At 36.7% G+C, this 23879-nt stretch overlaps 2 protein-coding genes across 2 annotated transcripts; both read left to right on the forward strand.

Moving 5' to 3' along the window:
- The first annotated feature begins 5832 nt into the window (after positions 1 to 5832).
- Positions 5833 to 10144, forward strand: LOC112045886 (hsp70-binding protein 1). The gene is made up of 6 exons (XM_024082265.2): positions 5833 to 6176; positions 6498 to 6578; positions 6763 to 6955; positions 7807 to 8025; positions 9081 to 9236; positions 9712 to 10144. The coding sequence occupies exons 1-6, from the start codon at positions 6072 to 6074 to the stop codon at positions 10011 to 10013; spliced, it is 1056 nt and encodes a 351-aa protein (XP_023938033.1). The 5' UTR covers positions 5833 to 6071; the 3' UTR covers positions 10014 to 10144.
- Positions 10145 to 10656: 512 nt separating this feature from the next.
- Positions 10657 to 23869, forward strand: LOC112045883 (protein adenylyltransferase SelO). Its single transcript, XM_024082261.2, has 13 exons — positions 10657 to 10768; positions 10961 to 11203; positions 11496 to 11659; positions 12080 to 12160; positions 12482 to 12645; positions 13174 to 13349; positions 17530 to 17629; positions 18124 to 18284; positions 19789 to 19910; positions 20245 to 20374; positions 20927 to 21053; positions 21775 to 21887; positions 23012 to 23869. The coding sequence occupies exons 2-13, from the start codon at positions 11015 to 11017 to the stop codon at positions 23132 to 23134; spliced, it is 1650 nt and encodes a 549-aa protein (XP_023938029.1). The 5' UTR covers positions 10657 to 10768; positions 10961 to 11014; the 3' UTR covers positions 23135 to 23869.
- Positions 23870 to 23879: the final 10 nt, after the last annotated feature.

The following is a 23879-nucleotide window of genomic DNA, read 5'->3' on the forward strand; positions in this document are numbered from 1 at the left end:
AGACAGTAACAGTTTGAAAACATTGAAAACTCCTCTAGGCACCCTGTTCAGGCGGACTGTTTCGATTCTCTTGATGAGAAGTATGGTATATCTAATTTGAAGGCTTACTAAAACTATAACGCCAGGTCTCACTCCTTATGTGAGAGGGATTTTGGAGCTTAGACCCACCACAATGCTTCAATGAGGACTGGCACTCGCAGTCGGGTTAGGATTAATTAAATTAAATTATGACCTCACGACTCAGTTGATAACGCGATGACTTTAGAAATACGATGTGCTGCTATACGTCCGTCAACCTGCGATATACGGAGTAGGTGTTAAGAATCGTGTGCCTGCAATTAATTGCAAATCAGAGCACAGCAAAACTACAGTTCGTTTCATGTAGGATGGTGCGGGTGACAGTTCGTTTCACTCTTGAAAGTTTGCCGCAATTCACGATAATAGTACGTATTATGAAAGTCATACAGGCGACTGTCACCGTACCCAAGCTTTCTGAAAAACACTTGGCATCAGCTATATGGGTGATGGTAGTGAAAAGTAATTCTAGCTCTATTACAAAGTTAGCAACTAAAGGCGGGTTGACATTGTAACATTCAATCCGTCCGATATAAATCATCATAGCAATTTTCGTGTCTTATTTGCGTTTTACCTGATCGTTTCTAAAATGGTGCGTAATAAAAAAATAGTTGAGGGCCTTTGGATACGACGTTTTTAAGCGCGCTGACGATACGCGTTTTCATTTTCAGCGCTTGTTGGCAGTATGCGTTTATATCGCTACAAACCCGTACTCAAATACTTTGTATCGGCGAAACTAGGCATTATAGTGTTTTTCAGATAGCATGGGTATGGTGACAGTTCGTTTCACTCGTGAAAGTTTTCCGAGATTCACGATAGTAGTACGTATTACGAACGTCATTAGGCAACTGTGACCGTACCCATGCTATCTGAAAAACACTTTAAAAGCGATATAAACACAAATACCGTGCACAAAGGCGTCACAATATGCCGATCGGCTTGCGTTTCCTGAGTGTCCTAATCGCGTCATCGGCTCGTTTTAAAAACGTCGCGTGTATAGGCCTAAGTTCTAAGGTTTTAGTTCTTTGTATCGCTGGCTTTGGCCTCGCGATTTCGCTAACTTGTCTATACTTAATATTATAAAGAGGAAACTTATGATTCTTTGTTTGTATTGAAAATACACTGGACTGATTTGAAAAATTCTTTCACCATTAGAATCCTACATTATTCCTGATGAACATAGGCTATATTTTATCGCTGAATTCCCACGGAAACGGGAACTACGCGGGTAAAACCACGTGGCGTCTGCTATGAATATTGAGTTCGCTGTCTTTTCGCGTTGTTGCTAGGTTCTAAGTCTAAGTTCGCTGCCTCCTCGGGTTGTCGCTGTTGGGTCGCGGCGAGCGGTCGATGTAGGCGGCGGGGTGGTCGTGCGGCGGGCGCTGCAGGCGGCCGGGCGGCGGCGGCGGCGGGGGACGCGACGGCGGCGGCACTCGCTCCCGCTGCACCACCACGTCCTGCCGGGGCGGCATGCCTGGAAACCACAGGGTCACCATCATTAAGACACCCAGCGCACTACCAGGACCATGCAATGTGGTGGCAACTCAGACCAATTGTAGAAGGACCAGTATCGCACCCAAATTCATGAACAAAATTGTCTGTCATTTTCTGAGGAAAAAAATGCGCTACATTTGGTAGGTATATCTTCACTAACTACAAGTTTTCACTAACTACTATACCTACTACAAATTAAAATAAACCGACAAACACTATGAAACATCGATACTATAGAGACAGTTTTTATAATCGCACTAGATCATTAATCATATACTTTGACATAAAAGTAACGTCTAGTAAGGCAAGTCCAATAGGTACAATAATTGGTCTGAGGGTGGCAACGACTAGGTAGACCAAACCATGTGAACATCGCGCACTTGGCTGCACCGCAGACCGGGCCGGCAAGTATGGTCTTTGTGACTAAGCTACATACATATACCTATTGTTATCAGCGGAAGCTCGTAGTCGTGGCTGACTAGTGCTCGTGGTACCTAAAAGCCTATTTTGACGCCCCACTACAGGGCCAGACCTTACTCCTCTTAGCACTAAGAGCTAAGACACACACACACACACACAATGCAGCTCAAATGCATGTTTAACTCTTTAAATATCACTATCGGATGTTAATGATAAATAACCGGCTTTTAACCTGCCCTCCATAACTTTCCAACTCCGAAATGAGAACTCTTACTAAAAAAACCCAGCCCTTTACAGACGTATGAGGCTTGATACCTGTCTAAGATCAGTGAGTTATCTTGATGGTCTAAGGTTATCACACAACAGTGAGTTATAGTAGGACATGTTTCGAATATGCGAAAATACTGCAAAGTTACACTCTATCTATGTTACTGATAATAGGGATAAAAATATCATTTAATAAATAAACGCTTTCTAATAAAGAAGGACGGCAATTAGAAACTTTGCCCGGCGGCTTGCTGGATCTTTCTAAACATGAGTTCGTTTTATATTTATACTCTACTAAACTTGGTAACTATTCAACTAAACTCAACTGGCTTCACAACTCTGGGTTAAGAATTAATAATGATAGATAGTTATTCTTCGTACCCATAACGGGCTATTCGCTTACTTTGTGGGTTAGTAGTGCGATGTGTATTGTGCAAGTATATTTGTATAATAATTATCCTACTAATATTAGAAACGCGAAAGTTTGTATGGACGTTTGGATGTTTGTTACTCCTTAACGCCGCTACTACTAAACCGATTTGGCTGAAATGTGGAATGGAAATAGATTTTACTCAGGATTAAAACATCGGCTACTTTCATCCCGGAAAATTCTATTGTTCCCGCGGGATTTGTGAAAAACGAAATTCCACGCGGACGAAGTCACGGGCGTCCGCTAGTACTTTATACTTTACATTTAATCAAAAATATATGTGAAAGTAACTGTGTTTATTTGTTAAATATTTAAACCACAAAACCGATTTAAAAAAAATCTTTCACCAATGGGAAGCTACGTTATCCGTTTTCCCACGGAAACTGGATCTACGTGCGTGAAATCGCGATATATAAGCATATTACACTCTCAATCCCCATATCTACCAAATATGATGCATTTCAGTACTAAAATAGTCAGGACATAGGAATGAGAGTTAGCATGGAAAATATCACACGTCTCAAGTTGAGTAATTTTATAGACCGGTCTGATTTTGGATATAGTTTAAAGCGTAGGTAGGTAATCTACGCGTATTCTAAGTAATCTAAGTTATTATCGAATCGATAATAGGAATGACACTCAATGATTTAAAATTAGTACTTATGTACAACACTACGTGGGGTAAAAATAAGATATAAAAACACTTACCTTTTATCACAATTTAATAAACCAATTAACCAATAACAACAGAAGTTTCGTTTGTATTGTATTTTTCGCGAAAAAGAATATTTCAAACTATTCTAGAACAATAGAAATAATATTATGGTATCGTGCATTTTGCTTAGCGCTTGATCTCAAAACGAAAACATTTCGCAAAGCCTCATATCTTGTTTTATCTGTGATAAGTTATCGACGTTATCAGCGAGATATGATGGCAAACCTTTTCCCTCTCGATGCGGGGGATATCTGATATTTTGTTATTACTTTCTTCTTTGGTTTCCGCATGACCCTGTTTCAGTAATAGATACATAGGTATGTAATAGGGACAAAGATATACCTAAGTACTTCATTATCATATCTTAATAATCTTATCTATATTATATTCTTATAGCATCCTTATGCTCTAAGAATATGACATAATATATGAATAGTATGACAGTAGTTAAATAAATATAAATTATATAGGTAGTGCATGTACGATGTACATATACTATACTGTATAATAAAATATATAAATGCGAATGTAGCCGTGATAGCCCAGTGGATATGACCTCTGCCTCTGATTCCGGAGGTTGTGGGTTCGAATCCGGTCTGGTTCATGCACCTCCAACTTTTCAGTAGTGTGCATTATAAGAAATAAAATGTCACGTGTTTCAAACGGTGAAGGAAAAACATCGTGAGGAAACTTGCATAACAGAAAATTTTCTTAATTCCCTGCGTGTGTGAAGTCTGCCAATCCGCATTGGGCTCCGCTCGAGCTCAGCAGTGAGCAGATTATGGGTTGATAATGATGAAATACGAATAAGTAAGTCTGTGCCAGTTACCCTTTCATGGCTGAAAAAATTTAAATGATAAACTCATTTAAATTATAACTAACTAACTCTTATATAGGTAACTCTTTTGATAAGTTGGACTTTATAGTAGAATATAGGCTACTTTTATCCTAGGAATATGAACTACTACTACGGGATTTGTGAAAAACGGAACTTTACGCGAACGCAGAGTTGCTAGCTTTTTTCCTACAAACAAAGTACTTAGATCAATAAGTTTTTCTTTCTTCTATGAAATTTTCAGTAAAAATTTTCAGCCCGGTGTTAGTATGTTGGTGGCTGTCGGTTTTGAACATGTCCTAGTGATCATTAAAGACATCTCGGAATCTTTCTCGGCAACCTTCACGGGGCCACCACAAACAAGTGAGGTTGGCAGTTCGAAAGCTGGCTGGTACCAGACTGCCTATTATCTTATTGAGTAAAGCTTTTTATTCTTGCAAACTTAGACCTAGTGCTTTTTACAACTACCTACGTAAGACAATCTACATCTACATTTTACCGATGCGGAATGCCCTACTTTCAATAATAAATAATTTATTCCATAGATTTTAGGGACGGGGATGCTTGATTACGAATTTCTCAGTTTTGGGATTTTCTTTGCTTAATATTACAAAAGAAAAATACTATACGCTCAAAAGTAATTTAAAATCGTTAAAATCGTTGCTCAAAATGCTTAGATGAACTCGGCCTTTTAGAGAAAAAAAATAAAAATTTATTTATGTATTTCTAAATAAATTAAAATGCAGTTTTTTCAATATTTATTGTTAACAAAAATGTGATGTGTGATGTATTGTGTGCTTTTACTGATTATATGTTTTCATATATTTTATTTACATCTATATAATTTGAATGTGAAATTTGATGAAATGCTTAAAATGAATGCAATTATCAGTGATCACATCCATTTCCTTCTAGTCTATGCTTGATACTAATGTTGCTACCCATTTAAATTTTACTAAATTTAGTGTTAATTTTTATCATCTTTTTTAGATTGTATGTTTATATAAGGCATTTTGTTTTACGATTATTATCTTTACTTAGTAAACTCGACATTTAGCTTTAGAACTAAATCTGGAAAGTCCAGTATTTTTCACCTTGTTACAGTATATTATATAAAATTAAGAAGTATTCAAATAGTCATAATGAAATCTACGGTCTAAAGGTAAAAACTATGTCGCCACGATTCGTTCTGTCAGTTCGGAATCGAAGCGCCCAATATAACAAATAAATTAGTCTTAGTTTTTGATTTTGGTTTTGTGAGTTCGCATCTAATTCGTAGCTTTGTGCACTTATAGTATAATTAAGTCATTTACGTGCTATTGAAAAATATTTTAGTATAGTGACTCAACAAACTTCACGACGATGTTACAGACGTAAGAATTAAGAGATGAATAAACGTAAACAGTTCATTTCGGTAATGGGTTCTCTTTAATTAATGATAAACAGTCATGGCTGAAGCCTAATACATCATATTATTATTAACTTCCCTATTTATATTTCGGAGTCTAAAAGTGGTATTTGATATACTATAATGCTAACACTGTCTACGTCTGTCAGAGAAATGTCACTCAAATGTCTTTGTCACTGTCAATGTCAAAATAAAAATCGTAAACAACGCGATTTTTCTGGGGAATTCGAAGGTTTCACAATTTTAAATTAAATTTCCTTGCGTTAAACTAAAGTCATTCGAATAATGATTCATTTTTCTGTATAAATTTAAGTTGCTTGTGAACTAAACTCGCCTACTGAACTGCGGCATATTTGATTGTACCAACAGTAAATTAGTTGTGAGAGATAGTAAATTGAGAATAAAATACATTTAAAACTGGATTAAGATGGGATCGAATAATGAAGATAACCGTATTGCCGGTGCACTCACTTTTCCTGCACGAAATGAGGAGAGTGTACCGGTGCAGCCCCGTCAACCGCGGAATTTACAGGTACATTGGTTTAAGTATGGTGGTCACATGTGATTGTGAGCTGGTAGTATGTTGAAACTTAATTTTTAATCTATTCAGATCAGGCTATCTAAGTGGCCCAAGCATTAATTTTAATATCTGGATTTATTGTGATAATGCTGGAAACAATCCCAGGTGCATTAGTGGTTTAAAAAAAGTGATGGTAACCTAACAAAAATATTTTTTTTGGAAACATTTAATTTTATCTCCTGCTTGCTAACTATTGCCACAATGAAAATAATTTATAGTATTCCCTGCATCCCATAACATTGTATCTGAAGTAAATCTTCTATTAAATTGTAGGGCCTGCTTCGATTTGCCATGGAGGCAACCAAGGCTGAAGATGCTCCTGGAAATTCTGAATTAGGCCCCATGGATGAAGAGGTAAGGTTTCACTTCATAAAATATTTATATAGCTAAAATATTTAGATGACTTTGTTGATGTTACAAACTTTTAGCTTTTAAGATAATTTTGTCTACAATGGCCTGTGATGTATTGTGTGCTTTTACTGATTACATTTCTTAAATTAATGATGATTCTATTGATATTATAAAAAAATGATTTCAGAGACGTAAGTTTCTTGAAGAAGCACTGAAAAGTCTCACAGTAGATGTAGCACAGGTCCTGCAGAGTGCTATCAAAGTGCTCACTGATTCAGAGAAAATGAGCAGCATACAGCTTGGTGATGACCTGCCAGAGGATGTGCAGACAGCATTTAATAATATCATGGAGTTTATTGATGACATTGATATTGCTAATGGTATGTTCATTGTGGGTAGTATTCTATGATCTAATTAGTAATTAGATTATAATAATTTCCTCCTTATGGCCTGATAGCCCAGTGGATATTACCTCTGCCTCTGCCTGGTCCGAGGCTGTTTCAGTTGTGTGCATTTTAAGAAATTAAATATTATGTGTCTCAAACAATGAACGAAAAACATTGTGAGGGAACCTGCATACCTTTCTTAATTCTTTGTGTGTGTGAAGTCTGCCAATCTGCATTGGGCCAGCGTGATGGATATATAGCCTAACACCTCTCATTCTAACAGGAGACTCGAGCTCAGCAGTGAGCCAATTATGGGTTGATAATGATGAATGTCCTCTTTTATTTAGGTCTAAGATATAATGTGATTAATTTGTACATATTGCTCTTTTTTTGTTCCATCACAATGAAAGGTGCAATCTTTTGATCATAGCAATAGGAAATGAATGTGAAAATGAATGAAAGAGAGCTGTATCCCATAGACAAAATTATTTTCATCCTCCTAAAAAATTAGCCCACTACCATCTTAGATTGCATCATCACTTACCATCAGGTGAGATTTTAGTCAAAATATTTGTAAAGAATAAAAAAATATATAAACCTAAGATGTTCTTTTAGCACACATCTTAGGCATATTGAAATCTAATCCAATCTCAATTTGAGACATAATTTAGTGCAATATATTTCCAATGCTGAAAAATTGCAAGGACAGAAGTACAGCATACCAATAAGACCAGATAAGGACCAGGCAGAGAGAGTGTTATGTGCCATAGGTGTTATCCTTATGTTAGCCTGTTCACCGTTGTAATAGAGGTGCTTTAATTTTATTATATTTCCAATCTTTTCAGATTTTCCCAAATTAGGTGGTTTTGCAATATTCCCCATATGCTATGGCAGTGAAAATGAAATTGTACGAGCCAAAGCCAGTGGAGTACTGGCAGAATTGTGCCAGAACAATCCACAATGCCAAGCTCTGGCCCTTGAGAGTGGTGTCTTAAATGTGTTACTACACTTAGCCAATACTGAAACTGGGACTGCTCTTGCTAAATGCATTATGGCTATATCATGTAAGTAAATTGGTTATTATTTACATAGTTAACAATAGTCTAATTGATGTCTGTTACTAGTCTATGTTATCTATATGCAGCGTAAACTCTATGTAACTTCACTCAATAATAAAAAGTTTTAAGTTGCCAAAATTACTGAACCTGTGTGGGTCCTTTTGTTATGTCCTATTATGCAAAAAAAACAATTAAAGAAATTGGTTCTTTTGTATACAAATTGTCTGTTGACTAGGACTAATAATAATAAGTAGAAGTCATCAACTTAATATGTTATTATATTCTTAGATGCTCACAAACAAACTAAACATGACTAGTTAAAAAAATCACAGTGTATTGACGAAAAATTGGTAGAGTCTAAAAATAGTCAAACTTGATGTTTAAAAAGTGCTTGTAAACTAAGCCTACATACTATAAATAAATTTTGTTTTTTTTTGAATTTTGAAAGTTTTACTCATACATTTTAGATGATGACTAGGTTTGAATATATATATTGATTTTTATGATACATTCGGGTAAATAAGGTCAATTTTAACTAATTTATACATAAAAAGCAAAGATTGTCTGGATGTTTGCAAAATAAATAAGATTATAAAATTTCAAAATATATTAAATTTTTTTTTATCGTAATTAGATGAAAATTTATACAGTTTGAGCTTCCTTACATTAAATGTGACATTTTTCAATAAATGAACTATAAACATAAACGCACTAATAACAAAGATATTAGTAATTTTGTTTGAACGCCCATACAAACCTAACAATCAGCGAGCCAACGACGTCACTAAATCGTGCCATTTTGTATGGAGCGTTTTTCAACGATCCGCGGCAGCGCCGCAAATCTGACCCTTCGCTCCCTGTAGCTCCGAAAATAATGACTGTTACTTTTACAAAATTGCTTTGCTATTAGTATACTCTTAATTTATATACAATTAAAAAAACTGTCATCATCCCTATTCTTTATAATGCCATAAAATGTACTGTCCCTTTAGCATCATTTTAAAGAGTTATACTGTATTTTTCTAATTCATTTATTATATGTTTGTTATATTTGCTTTTAGGTGCAACTCGTGAGTTTGAGCCAGCTTGCAAAGAGCTGACAGCACAGGGCGGCTGTGAGACGTTGGCCAATGTCCTCAAGTGCTCTGACTCTGCGGCTAGGACTAAGGCTGCCTTCCTCATACAGTATCTGTGTCATCATCATGCAGAGGCTAAAGGTATTGTCTTTTATATTTAATGTTTTATTTTCTACTACTTTGTCTATGTCCCTGGACCATGATATTTTTTATTGTACTGGATATAAACGTATAGGTTCTTATGACAGAAAAAATTTAAAAAACTGCGCGGAAAATTGGGAAAAGGGGTAGGGTAGGGTAGGGAAGGGTAGGGGTAGGATAGGGTAGAGGTAGGGTAGTGGTAGGGGTAGTTGAAAGTTTACATCGAGTTTCACGCGGACGAAGTCGCGGGCGTCCGCTAGTTAAAAAATTAAAATCTTGAAGCATTTGATCTATTATTGTAAACTGTATTGAAATCTATTGTCTAATTTAAAAGATCTAAACATACAAAAACAAATTTTGGTAATAACTTTGTTTTACTATAAAACAAAGTTTGTTTGTAATAGAGATAAATACAAAATATTAAATGAGAAAGCAAAATTACATGTGAATTGACAAATTTAAAATTTATTTTCAGAAAAATTCATACAACAGAATCTAGTGAAAGTGATTATAGAACAAATCAAATCAGGACGAGATGATAACTCTGAGCATTTATTAAGTGTACTGGAAAGTTTACTGGAAGGCCTTGACCCAACAGTGGTCCAGCAGTGTAGGGACCCTTGCTTAGACCTGAAGAATGTTCTAGAGAACCACTTAAATCATCCAGATTTACAAGATGACACATTTATGGAAGAAAAGGAATATTGTCAAGCAATACTAAAAGTTTTTAACAACTTCCCACAGAGTGAAGTGGACAGTAATGAAGTTGACAGATAGAGGAACAAGGATCTGTTTAAAGCATTTACATGTTTACATATAATTAAAGTCAAAATTATTTGTAAGATAAGATAGACTGTAAAATTATAATATTTATAATTTTTTGTTTATAAATACAGTTTCTATTACAATGTGTTGAGTTTTTGTTATATATATCCTTACTTAATTGTTAATAATTAAATTTCCGATTTCGGGATTTTGGACATGATTATAGTTTGGAGCATCTCCATACCGACTCTTAAATCTATGGTTTGGAAAATAATTTAATCTTATGTTTGGAGTACACACACACAAAATCCATTTAGTGATCTTCTGCTACAATAATTCCCTAGGCTTGACAACCCGAATTTGAGAAGTGTGATGAAAATAGGCGCCCAAAATCCTTTCCTATTAGAAAAGAGGTTGTGAGGCTTTAATCCCATAAATCACTGAGAGGCCGTAAAGACTACTTTAGTATTTTAGTCGATTACGAACAATTTTTGAATTTACCGCACAAAAATCGTTAGTACTCGACTAAAATAATAAGGTAGTCCGAACTAGGCCTGAAGTTTAAACCAATATCTTGGTTTTTCGTTTGAATTCATAGATGGCCTAATCCAAAGCTTTAAAATTATCTGTGTACAAAATTACCATAAACTTCAAAGGTCAAGTTGACATTGACATTCGACAATGACGTTGACGTTGATGTGTGACATTGATGAAAATTGAAAACTTGGAAAACTACAAAATAGAAAATTGGTGTTATTGTTTTTCTGGTTAGTATTTGTAAATTTGAAAACAATTTATGCCTAAATTTTAATAATATTAAGAAGTTATGCACTCTTAACTCTAGTTAGACGTATTTACAAATTACACTAATCAAAAATCCAAATAACAATATTTTTGCTCGTACTGTATCCATCACAAAAATGTACCTATTTTTATTAAAAAGAAAATTTTTTTTCTAGGGAATAGATATCTCATTTAGTTCCAACATGTATTAGTATTACGAAAAAATCTAAATGAAACGCGCATTTTGCGTATTAGCCACTGGAGTCAACGAAAACAAGTTATCAGCATCCAACATGGCAAAGATGGTAGATTTCAAGCAGTGGAAGTTCCGATCACCGCCGAACTACGCAGAGCTGCCGATTGATGACAACCTAAATTATAAAGAGCCAGTTGCTGTCAAAAATGCTGTATTCTCCAAGGTAGATTTAATTAATTATTGTAATAATGCTATTACATAAAAAAAACGAAATCTTTATAGGTCTAAAGTAGCAGAAAGCTTAACTTGTGGTTAACTACTAAACTAAAAGACATACTGCCAAGCGATTAAGCATTTCTGTATTATGTCATGTAGAAACTGAAAGGGTTGTGGATTTTCTTCCTACTACCAACAAGTTAGCCTGCTTGCATCTTAGATCTCTCACCATCAGGTGAGATTGTAGACAAGGGCTTACTTGTAAATAATAAAAAAAGAACCTAATTCTATAATTACAGGTACCCACAGAACCTCTAATTGGCAAGCTGCATCTTGTGTGTGCCTCAGAAGAGGCATTGTTAGATATCATGGACTTGGATCCCAAGGTGGCGGAGACAGATGAGTTTGTAGACTTCCTAGCAGGGAAATACTTGCCTGAAGGAAGCCTGAGTGTTTCTCACAGGTAACATTACAAAAGTATTACTGTTTAACAATACAGAGTACTGGATGGATTCCTGATATGTTCCACAGTGCACTGTGTTTGAAGATATGTCGACATACACTTATTAAGCTGTATAAAACTCTAGTGACAGTTTTAAACTCTTGTATATTTTTCAAAAGGGTGAAGATGGTATGTTGGATTTAGTTTTAGACTACCACTCAAGTTTTAAAAATGTATTTAATCAAAATTGTGTCTTAATGCATCAGGAGTTAAATAAATATAGAAGAATACAGTTACTCCTTTTGTATATATGTATATACAAAAGGAGTAACTGTTTAATTTAAGTAAATTTTGTTATTCTATATTTTATTATCATATTTTTCTGTATGTTAAACTAGGCTTAAACCATTAACAACAACAAGTGTAGCATGTTGTTTGTAGGTATGGCGGTTACCAGTTTGGTTACTGGGCTGACCAGCTGGGTGATGGAAGAGCTCACATTCTTGGTGAATATGTTAATAGGTAAGCATAGATATAGTGTGCAACTAAACCAATTATCTATTACACCTGTTAAGACAGCATAAATATTGCTTGCTCTTTCCTTGTTATTAGAAGAAAAAGGGAGAGCAATAAATAGATATAGGCAGACTTATTTCAGGCAGTCTCAAAGCATAAAGAGAGATTAACATTTGTGATGTTGCTACTGATGCTTTAGTTAACTCTTCTTCTTCTTTCTATTATATTCTTTTATGTAAAGATTTTCCTTTATGTGAATTACGTGACAATTCTGATCAGATCCCTCTACTGTAAGCCTTGTAACATGAAATATTTGTATATCTCCAGTAAAGGCGAGTCGTGGCAACTCCAGCTCAAGGGGTCTGGTGAGACACCGTACTCGCGCTTTGGCGACGGGCGCGCCGTGCTGCGCTCCTCCGTGCGGGAGATGTTAGCCAGCGAGGCGTGCTACCACCTGGGCATACCCACCACCAGGGCCGTCGGGTTGGTGGGTAAGATGAGATTGTTTTTGGGGTGCTGAGTAGTGGTTTTGACAGCATTAGCTTATTATATATCATTTGTTTTTTTTCAAGTTATTTTATTATTTGTTGTTATTTCTTTCATAATTATTGGTAAAATAGTCAATATGAGTCCATCTGAGCAAGTCAGTTGTGTAAATGAAAACAGGCTGACCCAGTCTTTATAAACTTGGTCCTTATTGTTGCTTCAAATAACTCAAATGTCAGAATCTTTTACAGATTTTTTCAGTCCTCCAATAAAGGCCTTGCATACTTACTATTTAATGTTCTTTTGCATTTCTATTTATCGTGACATGTAACAAACACAAACTGCAGGACATTCCAATCTTTTGAAGAACTCTGATTCCTCGAGAAAACTCGATTTTGCTGATTTCAGCAAATCTTATATGTATTTACATAGTTAGACTTTCACCCTCTCTCTAAGCCAAGATCAGAGTCTTAACGGGAGACGTTCCTTGAGGCTTGTTCCCTTGTTTTAACCCACATTTTCAAATACTTAAGTCAGCGACGAGCACAAAGTGTGGCGCGACAAGAGCTACAGCGGCGCGGCGCGCCAGGAGCGAGCCGCCGTCGTGCTGCGCGCCGCCGCCGCCTGGTACCGCCTCGGTTCCTTCGAGATACTGCTCAAGAGGAAGGAGCCGCAGCTGGCCGCGCGCCTGGCCGACTTCATCATTGAGGTATCCCCTTCATATCCTTTAACAGTGCTACTTATTACTGAAATACGTTTTCTCCAACCTCTACTAAAAATGTATACTGTGAGGGAAGCGCAGAAGACAGACTGGTAGCTTTAATTTTTGCTTTTAAGTTCTCACACCTGTCACCTGTCTCAAAACTGTCCGACCAAGTAAACCACCACCTATAATTTTGTATGGGATTGAGGATCTAAACATGCTAACAGATCTCCTAAAAACTGTAGCTGTTAAAGAAAAATTTTCCTACAAAATTATCAACAAAAATCAACTACGAATAAGTAGTGTGGATATTGACACATACAAAAACCTTATTACTGTGGTCCGGGAAAATGGATTGATTGGACATACTTTTAACAGGAAAGACCAAAGATGCTTTAGGATTGTCATAAGAAATCTGCACCCGACAACACCTATTGATGCAATTAAGGAAGAAATTGAAGCCACTGGAAATACGGTTACCGGAGAAATTATCAATGCTAAATATGGGCCAAATAAGATGCCAACATCCACTTTCTTTGTCAATCTGGCACCGGGACCTAACAACAGAGCAGTGAAAGACCTGAAATACATTTTTCATCAGTCTGTTATTATAGAAGATCCAAAGAAAAGAAACTCAATTGTGCAGTGCCAAAGATGCCAACAGTACGGTCATTCGAAAAATTATTGCATGCGACCATATCGCTGTGTAAAATGTGGACAGTCACACAAAACCGCTGAGTGCGAGAAACGTGACCGCAACAGTCCAGCTCAGTGTGCTTTATGTAATGGGCCTCATCCAGCTAACTACAAGGGATGCGAAGTCTACAAAGAAATTCTTCTACGCCGAAACAGAATAACCAGCAACAAAGGAAATCAGAAACCAAAATTTACCAGAAATATCCCACAACAAGACGAGCCTATTAGCAAAGAGAAGCCACCAAAAAAATCATATGCTGCAACATTAAATAATCATAATGAACCCATAAATGAAAATTCAGACTCCAGCAGAGTGCATCCTACACTAGAACAAATTCTTATAAAACAATCTGAGAAGTTTGATATGATCCTACAACAAATTAGTACTCTTATGAGTCTTATGCTCAAACTTGTTGATAGACTATCATCCAAATAGGTTCTCTTAGAATAGCCACCCACAACATAAACGGATTAACACCGAACAAAAACATTGTTGAAATATTTATGATAGAGCATAAACTTGATATACTTCTAATTTCTGAAGCACACTGTAACTCATCAACCTGCATCAAATTCAAAGACTTTCAGTGCTACCATACAGGCCACCCAGATGGAACAAGTCATGCTGGCACTGCAGTCATTGTCAAAAACTCAGTAAAACATCATCAAATGCCACAATACAAACCCGAACATATACAGGCAACAACCATTGCTGTTGAGGATCAAGCAGGCATGATTGTTATATCTGCAGTGTATTGCCCCCCGAAACATAAAATAACAGCTACCATGTTCTCCCGTTACTTTGATAGTCTTGGTAACCGCTTTATAGTAGGAGGAGACTGGAACTCTAAACATACATTTTGGGGATCTAGGCTAACTACAACTAGAGGTAGACAATTGAAGGTATGTGTAGAAAATAACAACCTTAGAACAGTCTCAACGGGTGAACCAACCTACTGGCCAAGTGACCCGAAGAAGCTACCAGACCTCTTGGATTTCTTTATAACAAAAGGATTGACTAAGCACTACCTGAAACCTGAATCTTGCTTTGATAGTCTATCTGATCATACACCTGTTTTATTAACAGTTGACACTAAAGTAATTGAATATATGAAAGCAGAGTCGCTGTATAACAAACGCACAGACTGGGAATCATTTAGGGAGTATATCAAAGCTAAAATCAACTTAAAAGTAGCTCTCAAGACACATGATGACATAGAAGAGGCGGCCGTATTCATAACGACTCTGATACAAAATGCTTGCTGGATTAATACACCAGAGACTCAGAATTGCAATAAAATAGAAAACTATCCTTTGGACATTAAAAGAGCGGTTCTAAACAAAAGGAGATTGCGTCGGATATGGCACCAAAGTCGACTTCGCCAGGATAAAGTAAACTTCATCACTGCTGCAGAAAATCTCTCGGAAATGTTGCAGAGATGGCACGATGCAACTCTTGAATCTCAACTGGAGTCACTTAGTCCTACAGCTGACACTAATTATTCTCTGTGGAAGTTTACAAAATCCTACAACAGACCTCAAATTCATAAACCACCCATCAAAACAAGCCAGCATTGGGCGAGAAGTCCACAGGAAAAAGCCGACGCTTTTGCTGAGCATTTAGCAAAACTCTTCTGTCCAAACAATATCTCAGATCCTGAATCTGAACTGAATATTAGTCAGCATCTTAACATGGACCTTCAGATGTCTCTTCCACCTGTCCCAGTCACAGTTAGAGAAATGTGGGGAACAATTAAAAGACTGCCTGATAGAAAAGCCCCAGGATTCGACCTTATTACAAATGAAATATTGAAACAACTTCCAAAAAAGGCAATTGTATTCTTAACATCGCTTTTCAATGGAATTTTAAGAGTACAATATTTCCCACTACTATGGAAAGTATCACAAATACTGATGATACCTAAGCCTGGTAAACCGCCTACCGAAATCACTTCCTACAGACCAATTAGTTTACTGCCTATTCTTTCAAAATTATTCGAGAAACTTCTCTTGCGAAGGATCTTACCAATATTAAATGCCAATAACACAATACCCAGCCACCAATTCGGATTTCGGCAGCAACATTCCACTGTTGAACAAGTACATAGGGTTTGTGATAAAGTAAGAGAAACATTGGAAAATAAAGAATATTGCTCATCAGTCTTTCTCCATATTCAACAGGCTTTTGATCGAGTCTGGCATGATGGTCTATTATATAAAATTAAAACACACATCCCTCATAGCTATTACCTGTTACTGAAATCCTACCTTTCAGAGCGATTGTTCCAGGTAAAGGAAATAGATGTAACATCTAAATTTTATGAAATAAAGGCTGGCGTTCCGCAGGGTTCAGTTTTGGGGCCTGTGTTGTATACATTATACACCGCAGATCTTCCAGAGGTAAAAGGGGTTACAACTGCTACATTTGCCGACGACACTGCGGTTCTAGCTACCGACAAAGACCCTGCAGTTGCTTCAAGGTCTCTTCAAAAAGGTTTAGAAGCAATATCCAAATGGCTTCAATCAAATAAAATCAATGTCAGCACTTCAAAGTCTGTGCAAGTTACTTTTACGCTGCGCAAAGAAAACTGTCCTCCTGTATTCCTAGATGGAATTGAGCTTCCACATAAAGAGAGTGTCAAATACCTGGGATTGCACCTTGATAGGCGTTTGACCTGGCACCACCATATCAAAACAAAGAGACAAGAGGTTAACATCAGATATAAGAACATACACTGGATAGCAGGTCGGAATAGCAAACTATCCATTGATAACAAACTCTTGCTATATAAGGTACTATTGAAGCCGGTCTGGATGTATGGCATCGAGCTATGGGGAAGTTCCAGCAACTCTAACATATCCATCCTGCAAAGGACCCAAAACTTGATTCTGAGAAGGATCTGTGGTGTTCCGTGGTTCATAAAGAATGACGAGATTCACGAGCAACTAAAGGTGAAAACTGTCGATGAAGAGATTGACAGCGTCACGGAAAAATACAAAACACGACTAAGGAGTCATCCAAATGTTCTGGCTTCAAAATTGATTCACAGAACATATCAGAGCAGGCTTAAAAGAAAGCACATTATTTAAACCTATTAACCTATAAAAACAATGAGGGGATATTCTCACTGGGGAATACACTCGAAAAGCCAAGTTATCACAGAACACATCTGCTTATAGTTATGATACTGATCGCAGATAAACCCGGAAGAAAAAAAAAAAAAAAAAAAAGTTCTCACACCATCACTTACCATCTCTAGAATCTCAAAGGAAGGACTTTGCGATTCCAGACTTTCGACGTAAAGCATTGTCCGGTTTCGGCGGCTTTTTTGAGCCTAGATGAGATTCTGTAGTGCCAAAGCCCTAGATTGGAGATTTTAAAAGCTAAAAGATATCAAATCCTTTCAGTTTTTAACTTTTTAAATTTGATGGCACTTGTTAAATAGTTAAGATATCATCTTTATGTGCTTATGTCAACTGTTTGTTTCAGCACCACTTCCCACACATTGACATGGCCGACGAAGATAAATATGTCAAATGGTATTCTGAAGTGGCTCACAAGAACTTGGACATGGTTGCTACCTGGCAAGGTATCTATACTTTTTTTCTTTAGCTTTTGTAAAATCAGCTGTTCTCTGCATATTCATCTACTGCTAAAATAAAGAAATTAATGATTTAATAGCACTACAATTTTTTTTTTAAATAATGTTCGTCAATGAAATCCTGGAATAAATATTGGATAGAGAGTATTTTGTCAGACGATGTCCCATGAGTTCGTCGGCTTTTCGCGGAGGATAGCAAAATAAATAAATCATTATAATCCTGGAATAATTTTTCCTGTACTTTCCAGAATTTTTCAACAAGTTTTTCAGCTTCTCTATTGTACAGAAAAACGAATCGCATGCGAATCTGTATGGCAAATATGGGTGTATTTGCCATCAGCGAATCTGACAAAATCTTTCATGAAATCAAAGTAGTGTTGGGGTGTGGCAGAGCGAAACAAACTTTAATCGTTTTTCTTTGGTTCACTCAGTACAGCTATCGTCAGTTCAGTTTATCATTGTGTTATTTTCTGGGGGAACAGGTCTGGGCTTCACGCACGGCGTCCTCAACACAGACAACATCAGCATCCTCGGCGTGACCATAGACTACGGGCCGTACGGGTTCGTGGAGCACTACTCCGAGCACTACGTGCCCAACTCCTCCGACGACATGGGCAGATACGCGTTCAACAAGCAACCCGACGTGAGCCACATTCATCCTGACACCCCAATGCACTGCTCGCGAAGTTTATTGAAGTTATTTGAATAAGATAGTATAGAAAGACCAGGGCCTGTAGCCATGTGGCAGGTTAATTCTCTTTCTGCAACGCTAACGTTTCGAAAACTTAACACAATGTATGGGAATGACAGATCCGATTGGCAACTTCATCACGTGACATGTTGATAGCACGTGTCATTCCCATACATTTTTTAATTTTCGAAGCTTTAGCGTTTGTAGAAAGAGAATCGACGTGCCCCATGGTTACAGGCCCTGACTTCGCTCAACTTCTGATAGTTGTCTGTTTTTGCGCATGAGTCAATGGACTATACGAACCGAGACTACACACTACTCGGCTCACTTAGTCGAAGCTTCGTAGCTTAGTCGAAGCGATTGTATTTGTGGAATACCCTCGAAATTCACTATCTAATTCTCCCACTTCCCTTCGACCGCAGCATACCGAGACGCGATGAACATTGGCACCCTCAGGATGTTGACATCCTCGACTCGTACGAAACATTTTGTTGGAATGTTTCTAATCAGAAAAAATAAAGTGTTTCCTGTCATTTGTGATTTAACCATCTTCTAGACAAAACTGAAAGTGGATAGGCAAGCGCACTGCAGCAGCTTTGAGCTTGTCATTGGATTCTATCAGACATAATTTTAGTCCAGTAATATAAAAGAATCCTAATAATGAACATTTAATAGAGCAAGTTGAATGTATTCTCGAGATTTTCAAATATTTATTTTCCTCTGGGTTTATCTGCTACTAACCGACGTCTTGCGGTTACACTCGCGAAGTTTCCGTACGCAGAAAAATTATAGTCTGACTGAGTTATTTGTGATATGACAATCACAGATAATGTGCCATGGTGTGAAAATTTTCAAAATTGTTTCAGTAAATCCAGAGTGTGGCGAATTCCTTAAATTCGCCCACTTTAGGTTTGGCCATCTATTCCCATTCCATATTTATTTCAATTACCAGTTTACCATTCCACCATTCCACGTCGCATCGTCTATTTGATAGTCCTTTTACTATTTATAAATCAGTGAAATAACTATAAGATAAAGATAAATATACTTTATTTGCACACCACAAAGACAAAAACAAGTGAAATAAAAAACAAATTAGGAAGAGATCAGCATACAAAAGGCGGCCTTATCGCTAAGTAGCGATTTCTTCCAGGCAACCTTCGGTTTAGGAAAACTTAAGGACATCAGCAGGTGGCGTAAAACAAAAATAACCATAGTATTAGTAATACACATACATACAAATAATTTACAATACAAATAATTTTAACTATGTAAGTTTATCGTCTTAATATTACCACAAATTTTACCACTTTATAATATTAGTATAGAGTATAGATTTAAGTAAGTAGAGTAAAAGATAGTTCTTTTAGTATTAGTTGCTGATACTTCAGCAGATGAAATCCATTTCAACTTCTGAATGAAATTGAAAATTTATGATTAATGTCAATCACTGCAGATACTATTATGGAACTTGGAGAAATTCGCGGAAGCTCTGCAACCAATATTATCAGAGCTGGACAAAGTGAAAATAAAAGCCATCCTTGACTCGCTCGATGAGTATGTGGACAACAAAATTGTGTGAGTATTCACATCGCTAATGTCTGGTTTCTTAGGAGTGGTTCTCAAAAACTATTTGTTGAAGATCTAAATTTAATAAGATGACCATAAAAATATCACCTTAAATCGAAGATTTTCTACTATAGATATGTAACATGCCTACAAAACAACTATTTTATTAGAAAATAGAATAGATAAAAATATTTAGGTATTATTTGTTTAAATGACGTTCATTATTTAATAAGCTACTAAATGAGACCAAGACAGTTATACACATTTGTCCGCCTCAGTTTTGATGCGCTAGTGCCCTATCTCTGGTATAAAATATTGTTGCCTTAAATATGTAAAATTTTAGAACAACATACATCACCAAACTTGGCCTTGAACAAATCCAAGATGGCGACGAACTGTTAGTGAAGGAGTTGCTGGACATGATGGAGAGCACGTCGTCTGATTTCACTTGCACATTCCGACAGTTGGCCGAGGTAACGCATTCACTCACTCTACTAGTACTAACTTACTACAAATGAACAAACTTGCTGTTTCATAAGCGTTTGTAAACGTAGCCTACCGCACAGATTAATCAATAATAGGCAGAAAGAGCGTACGGAACACGACGGTGTCGTAGCCGCTCCAAATACAAAATCCAAAAACGAAGTTCGAGTCCCGGTCAGTACGACACGAAGCGTCGTATATAGCGACAGTAACTTTCAATGTTATTCAAGAAAAATGCCGTCTTATGTTTTTAAATATTTTAAAAACTGTTTACAAAAACTAAGGCAATAAAGATGGGAGTATTTTTTTATTGGTAATTATTGATTATTATATTAGTTTACGTAATTGTTGTTAGTGTTAAATTTTGAAATACAAATTACGAAAATGTTTGCAGGAAAATTTGAAAGATGTCAAGGAGACTCGTGATGTTTGTTTTTTGTATGAGTTTCACCGGTTTCACCACGCTGCTTCTAAAGACTTATTCTGTTTGACTTTGGCATTCGTAGTATTGGTATGGATATGGTATATTTTAACTTTTCCAGGTGGATATAGAAGAGTTACAAAACCCCGATGCATTGGAGTCCAAGTGGGCTCTGGCCAAAGTGAGCAAGGCGAGGAATTGGCTCAAGTGGCTCCAAAAATACACTGATAGGCTGCAGAAGGAAAATGGTAGGTAGTTAAAGTTGCAAACGAGTGTAGTTGTGTTCACTGAAAAGGTATATAGCTTGACAAATTCGTTCGTAACACTCCCGATGCCCGCGCGCACGACTTCACACCCGCCTAATCCTGCTCTCTGCCCCGCGCGCACAAACTCACACCCGCGCATGCCTTTTCCCTCGTCGCCCGCACATCGTGTCATCAACGTACTTGTCAGGCTATAGATAATTTTCATTTATTTCTTTTTACAAAATATGCAAGCTTTAGGACGAATTCTTTAATTTCTATCTTCTAAGCAACTTTTAGTTTTAATGACAATATGTCATTTTGTTTTCACGTTGTGTCGTCGTCACGCAGCAATTTTGGAACGCGCTAAAGTGGGATATAGCTTTTTGAGTGAATAACGCCTTCTTTCGCCGAAAGCGGGACATCACAAAAAACGTATATAAACGAAGTCTTTTGAATATTTATCTTTTTGAGGCAATAGGTAGTAAAAATATCCATAGTTAATGTATTTATAATTTAATTATAATAAAAAAAACAAATCAAAATCAAAAAAAAATATTCATTAGAAACATCGACGTTTCAGATAATAGTCAGAGAAGTGAGTGTGCGTTTACGCACGGTCGAGTTATTCCCGAAAAGCGGGACTTAAATCTATCGCGCGGGACATTTAATTTTATTTAAAAAATCGGGACTTCTGGCAGCGTCATACTTCAATTTGTTTTGTTAGTGAGCGAGCCCACTCGGCGCCAGCGCGCGACGCGCGTGAACCCGCTGTACGTGCCAAGAAACTGGATGATGCAGGAGGCCATCGCTGATGCTGAGAAAAACGACTTTTATAAGGTACCCACGCATGGCTAGGGCAAATCCTAAGGGAACCCTACCCTACCCCGTGTTTCTTGTTTCTTATATAGGTCATCATTATCAACCCATATTCGGCTCACTGATAAGCTCGAGTCGCCAATAGTCCATCACGCTGGTCCAATGCTGATTGGCAGACTTCACACACGCAAAGAATTAAGAAAATTCTCTGGTATGCAGGTTTCCTCGTGATGTTTTCCTTCACCGTTTGTGACACGTGATATTTAATTTCTTGCATTTTAAAAAATTAAATATCACGTGTCTTAACTGAAAAGTTGGGCGTGCATGCCCCGGACCGGATTCGAACCTACGCCCTCCGGAATCATATCCTGAGAGGTCATATCCACTGGGCTATCTTATATAGGTATCTTGAAACAAATGTGACAGATAGACATCTTCTAGGATAGCATATTCCATCTTAGGCCATATCTACCTACCTTTCTAGGTTACCTTCAGCACGCTAATTCACTAATTTTGACGTATGTTAGTTGACATATCAAAATTGAGATTTTATGTAATAAATGTCATCTGGTGTCTACTGACAACCTGTCATGGAAGTTTTAATAGGTTGTTAATAAAGACCACGTTAGTGAATAGGCTAGCTGGTTAGTATTTAGATAATAGTCAAACGCTAACCAATCTAGATTAGTACATCTACATCTTAGATTAGTCTGGATAAACATACAGACAGACAAATTGCTTTTTAATATGTATATTTTTTTATTCTTTACAAGTTAGCCCTTGACTACAATCTCACCTGATGATAACTGATGATGCAATCTAAGATGGAAGCGGGGTAACTTGTTAGACGGAGGGTGAAAATCCACACTCCTTTCGGTTTTTACACGGCATCATACCGGAACGCTAAATCGCTTGGCGGTACGTCATTGTCGGTAGGATGGTCTACAAGCCTCGGCCGAAGCCTCCCACCGGCCACACCTGGACCAATTAAGAATCTCAATCGGCCCAGCCGGGGATCGAACCCAGGACCTCCGTCTTGTAAATCCACCGCGCTACGGAGGCCGTCAATATTGTGTAAATAACTATAAAAACACTGATATTTTAAATTATATGTATTGATAATATCCATGTTTATCTTATTCAAGGTGAGGTTGCTGCTAAAGATCTTCCGAGACCCCTTCACAGTGAATGAGGAGGCAGAGAAACTTGGCTACTCCTCACAACCACCGAGCTGGTCGTACGGGCTCAAACTGAGTTGCTCCAGTTAAATATAATATAAGAATTCTGTTGTAAGGTTAATGTGATATAGAAGATAAGGAGCATGTAGATCTGGGTAAAGCAGGAGAGGCTGGACATGGATTATACATATATTCATTACATTATTTAACTAACATAATATGCAGGCCCCAGGCTAATGCATTTGAATTTATTAAATATAAATTATTATTTATTGTCAAATTATTATTTAATGAAATGAATACCTAATCCTTTATTTGACATGATTTGACATTTTCTTTACTGAAGTGAAAAAGGAGGTTCATCTATGTATGTATTTTTTCATGTTGCTGATATGTGCCAAGCTTAACACAATGAGATATCATCAATGTGTTAAGCTGCCTGTAGTAAGTATATACATTTTAAATACATACTTAATTTAATTTTTTTAATACATATGTAATTTATTTTTCATTTAGTAAATAAAACTGTCTCTGATATTTTTATTTTAAGTTTGTCCTTTTGGCAGTATACAATTCTATGTTGTTTCTCATGACTATTGGAATCCAGTCTTTACTATGTATGTAACTAAAGGCACCACACATTTATATCTTGCTTTGGGATGTCCAATACTTTGTATATATTTTTTTATCTTAACTTAAATATTCTATTTAAATTTCTGTCATTAAGTTGGTTAAACATATTGCAATTAAGTTGGTGATAGTAGTAAAATTCCAGTTGTTATGTTTTTGTATAAATTATTAAATATTAATATATTTTTTCTTAATTTTACTTGTT

This window comes from Bicyclus anynana, chromosome 8 (assembly GCF_947172395.1).
Source record: "Bicyclus anynana chromosome 8, ilBicAnyn1.1, whole genome shotgun sequence".
Taxonomy (NCBI): Eukaryota; Metazoa; Arthropoda; class Insecta; order Lepidoptera; family Nymphalidae; genus Bicyclus; species Bicyclus anynana.

Excerpts from the sequence above, each read along its gene's own strand:
- LOC112045883 (XM_024082261.2), top strand. The coding sequence starts at position 11,015 with ATGAAACGCGCATTTTGCGTATTAGCCACTGGAGTCAACGAAAACAAG. Across the intron at positions 12,161-12,481 it reads CTTGGTGAATATGTTAATAG|TAAAGGCGAGTCGTGGCAAC; the intron begins GTAAGCATAGAT and ends GTATATCTCCAG. Across the intron at positions 12,646-13,173 it reads CAGGGCCGTCGGGTTGGTGG|TCAGCGACGAGCACAAAGTG; the intron begins GTAAGATGAGAT and ends CAAATACTTAAG.
- LOC112045886 (XM_024082265.2), top strand. The coding sequence starts at position 6,072 with ATGGGATCGAATAATGAAGATAACCGTATTGCCGGTGCACTCACTTTT. Across the intron at positions 8,026-9,080 it reads ATGCATTATGGCTATATCAT|GTGCAACTCGTGAGTTTGAG; the intron begins GTAAGTAAATTG and ends ATTTGCTTTTAG. Across the intron at positions 9,237-9,711 it reads TCATCATGCAGAGGCTAAAG|AAAAATTCATACAACAGAAT; the intron begins GTATTGTCTTTT and ends ATTTATTTTCAG.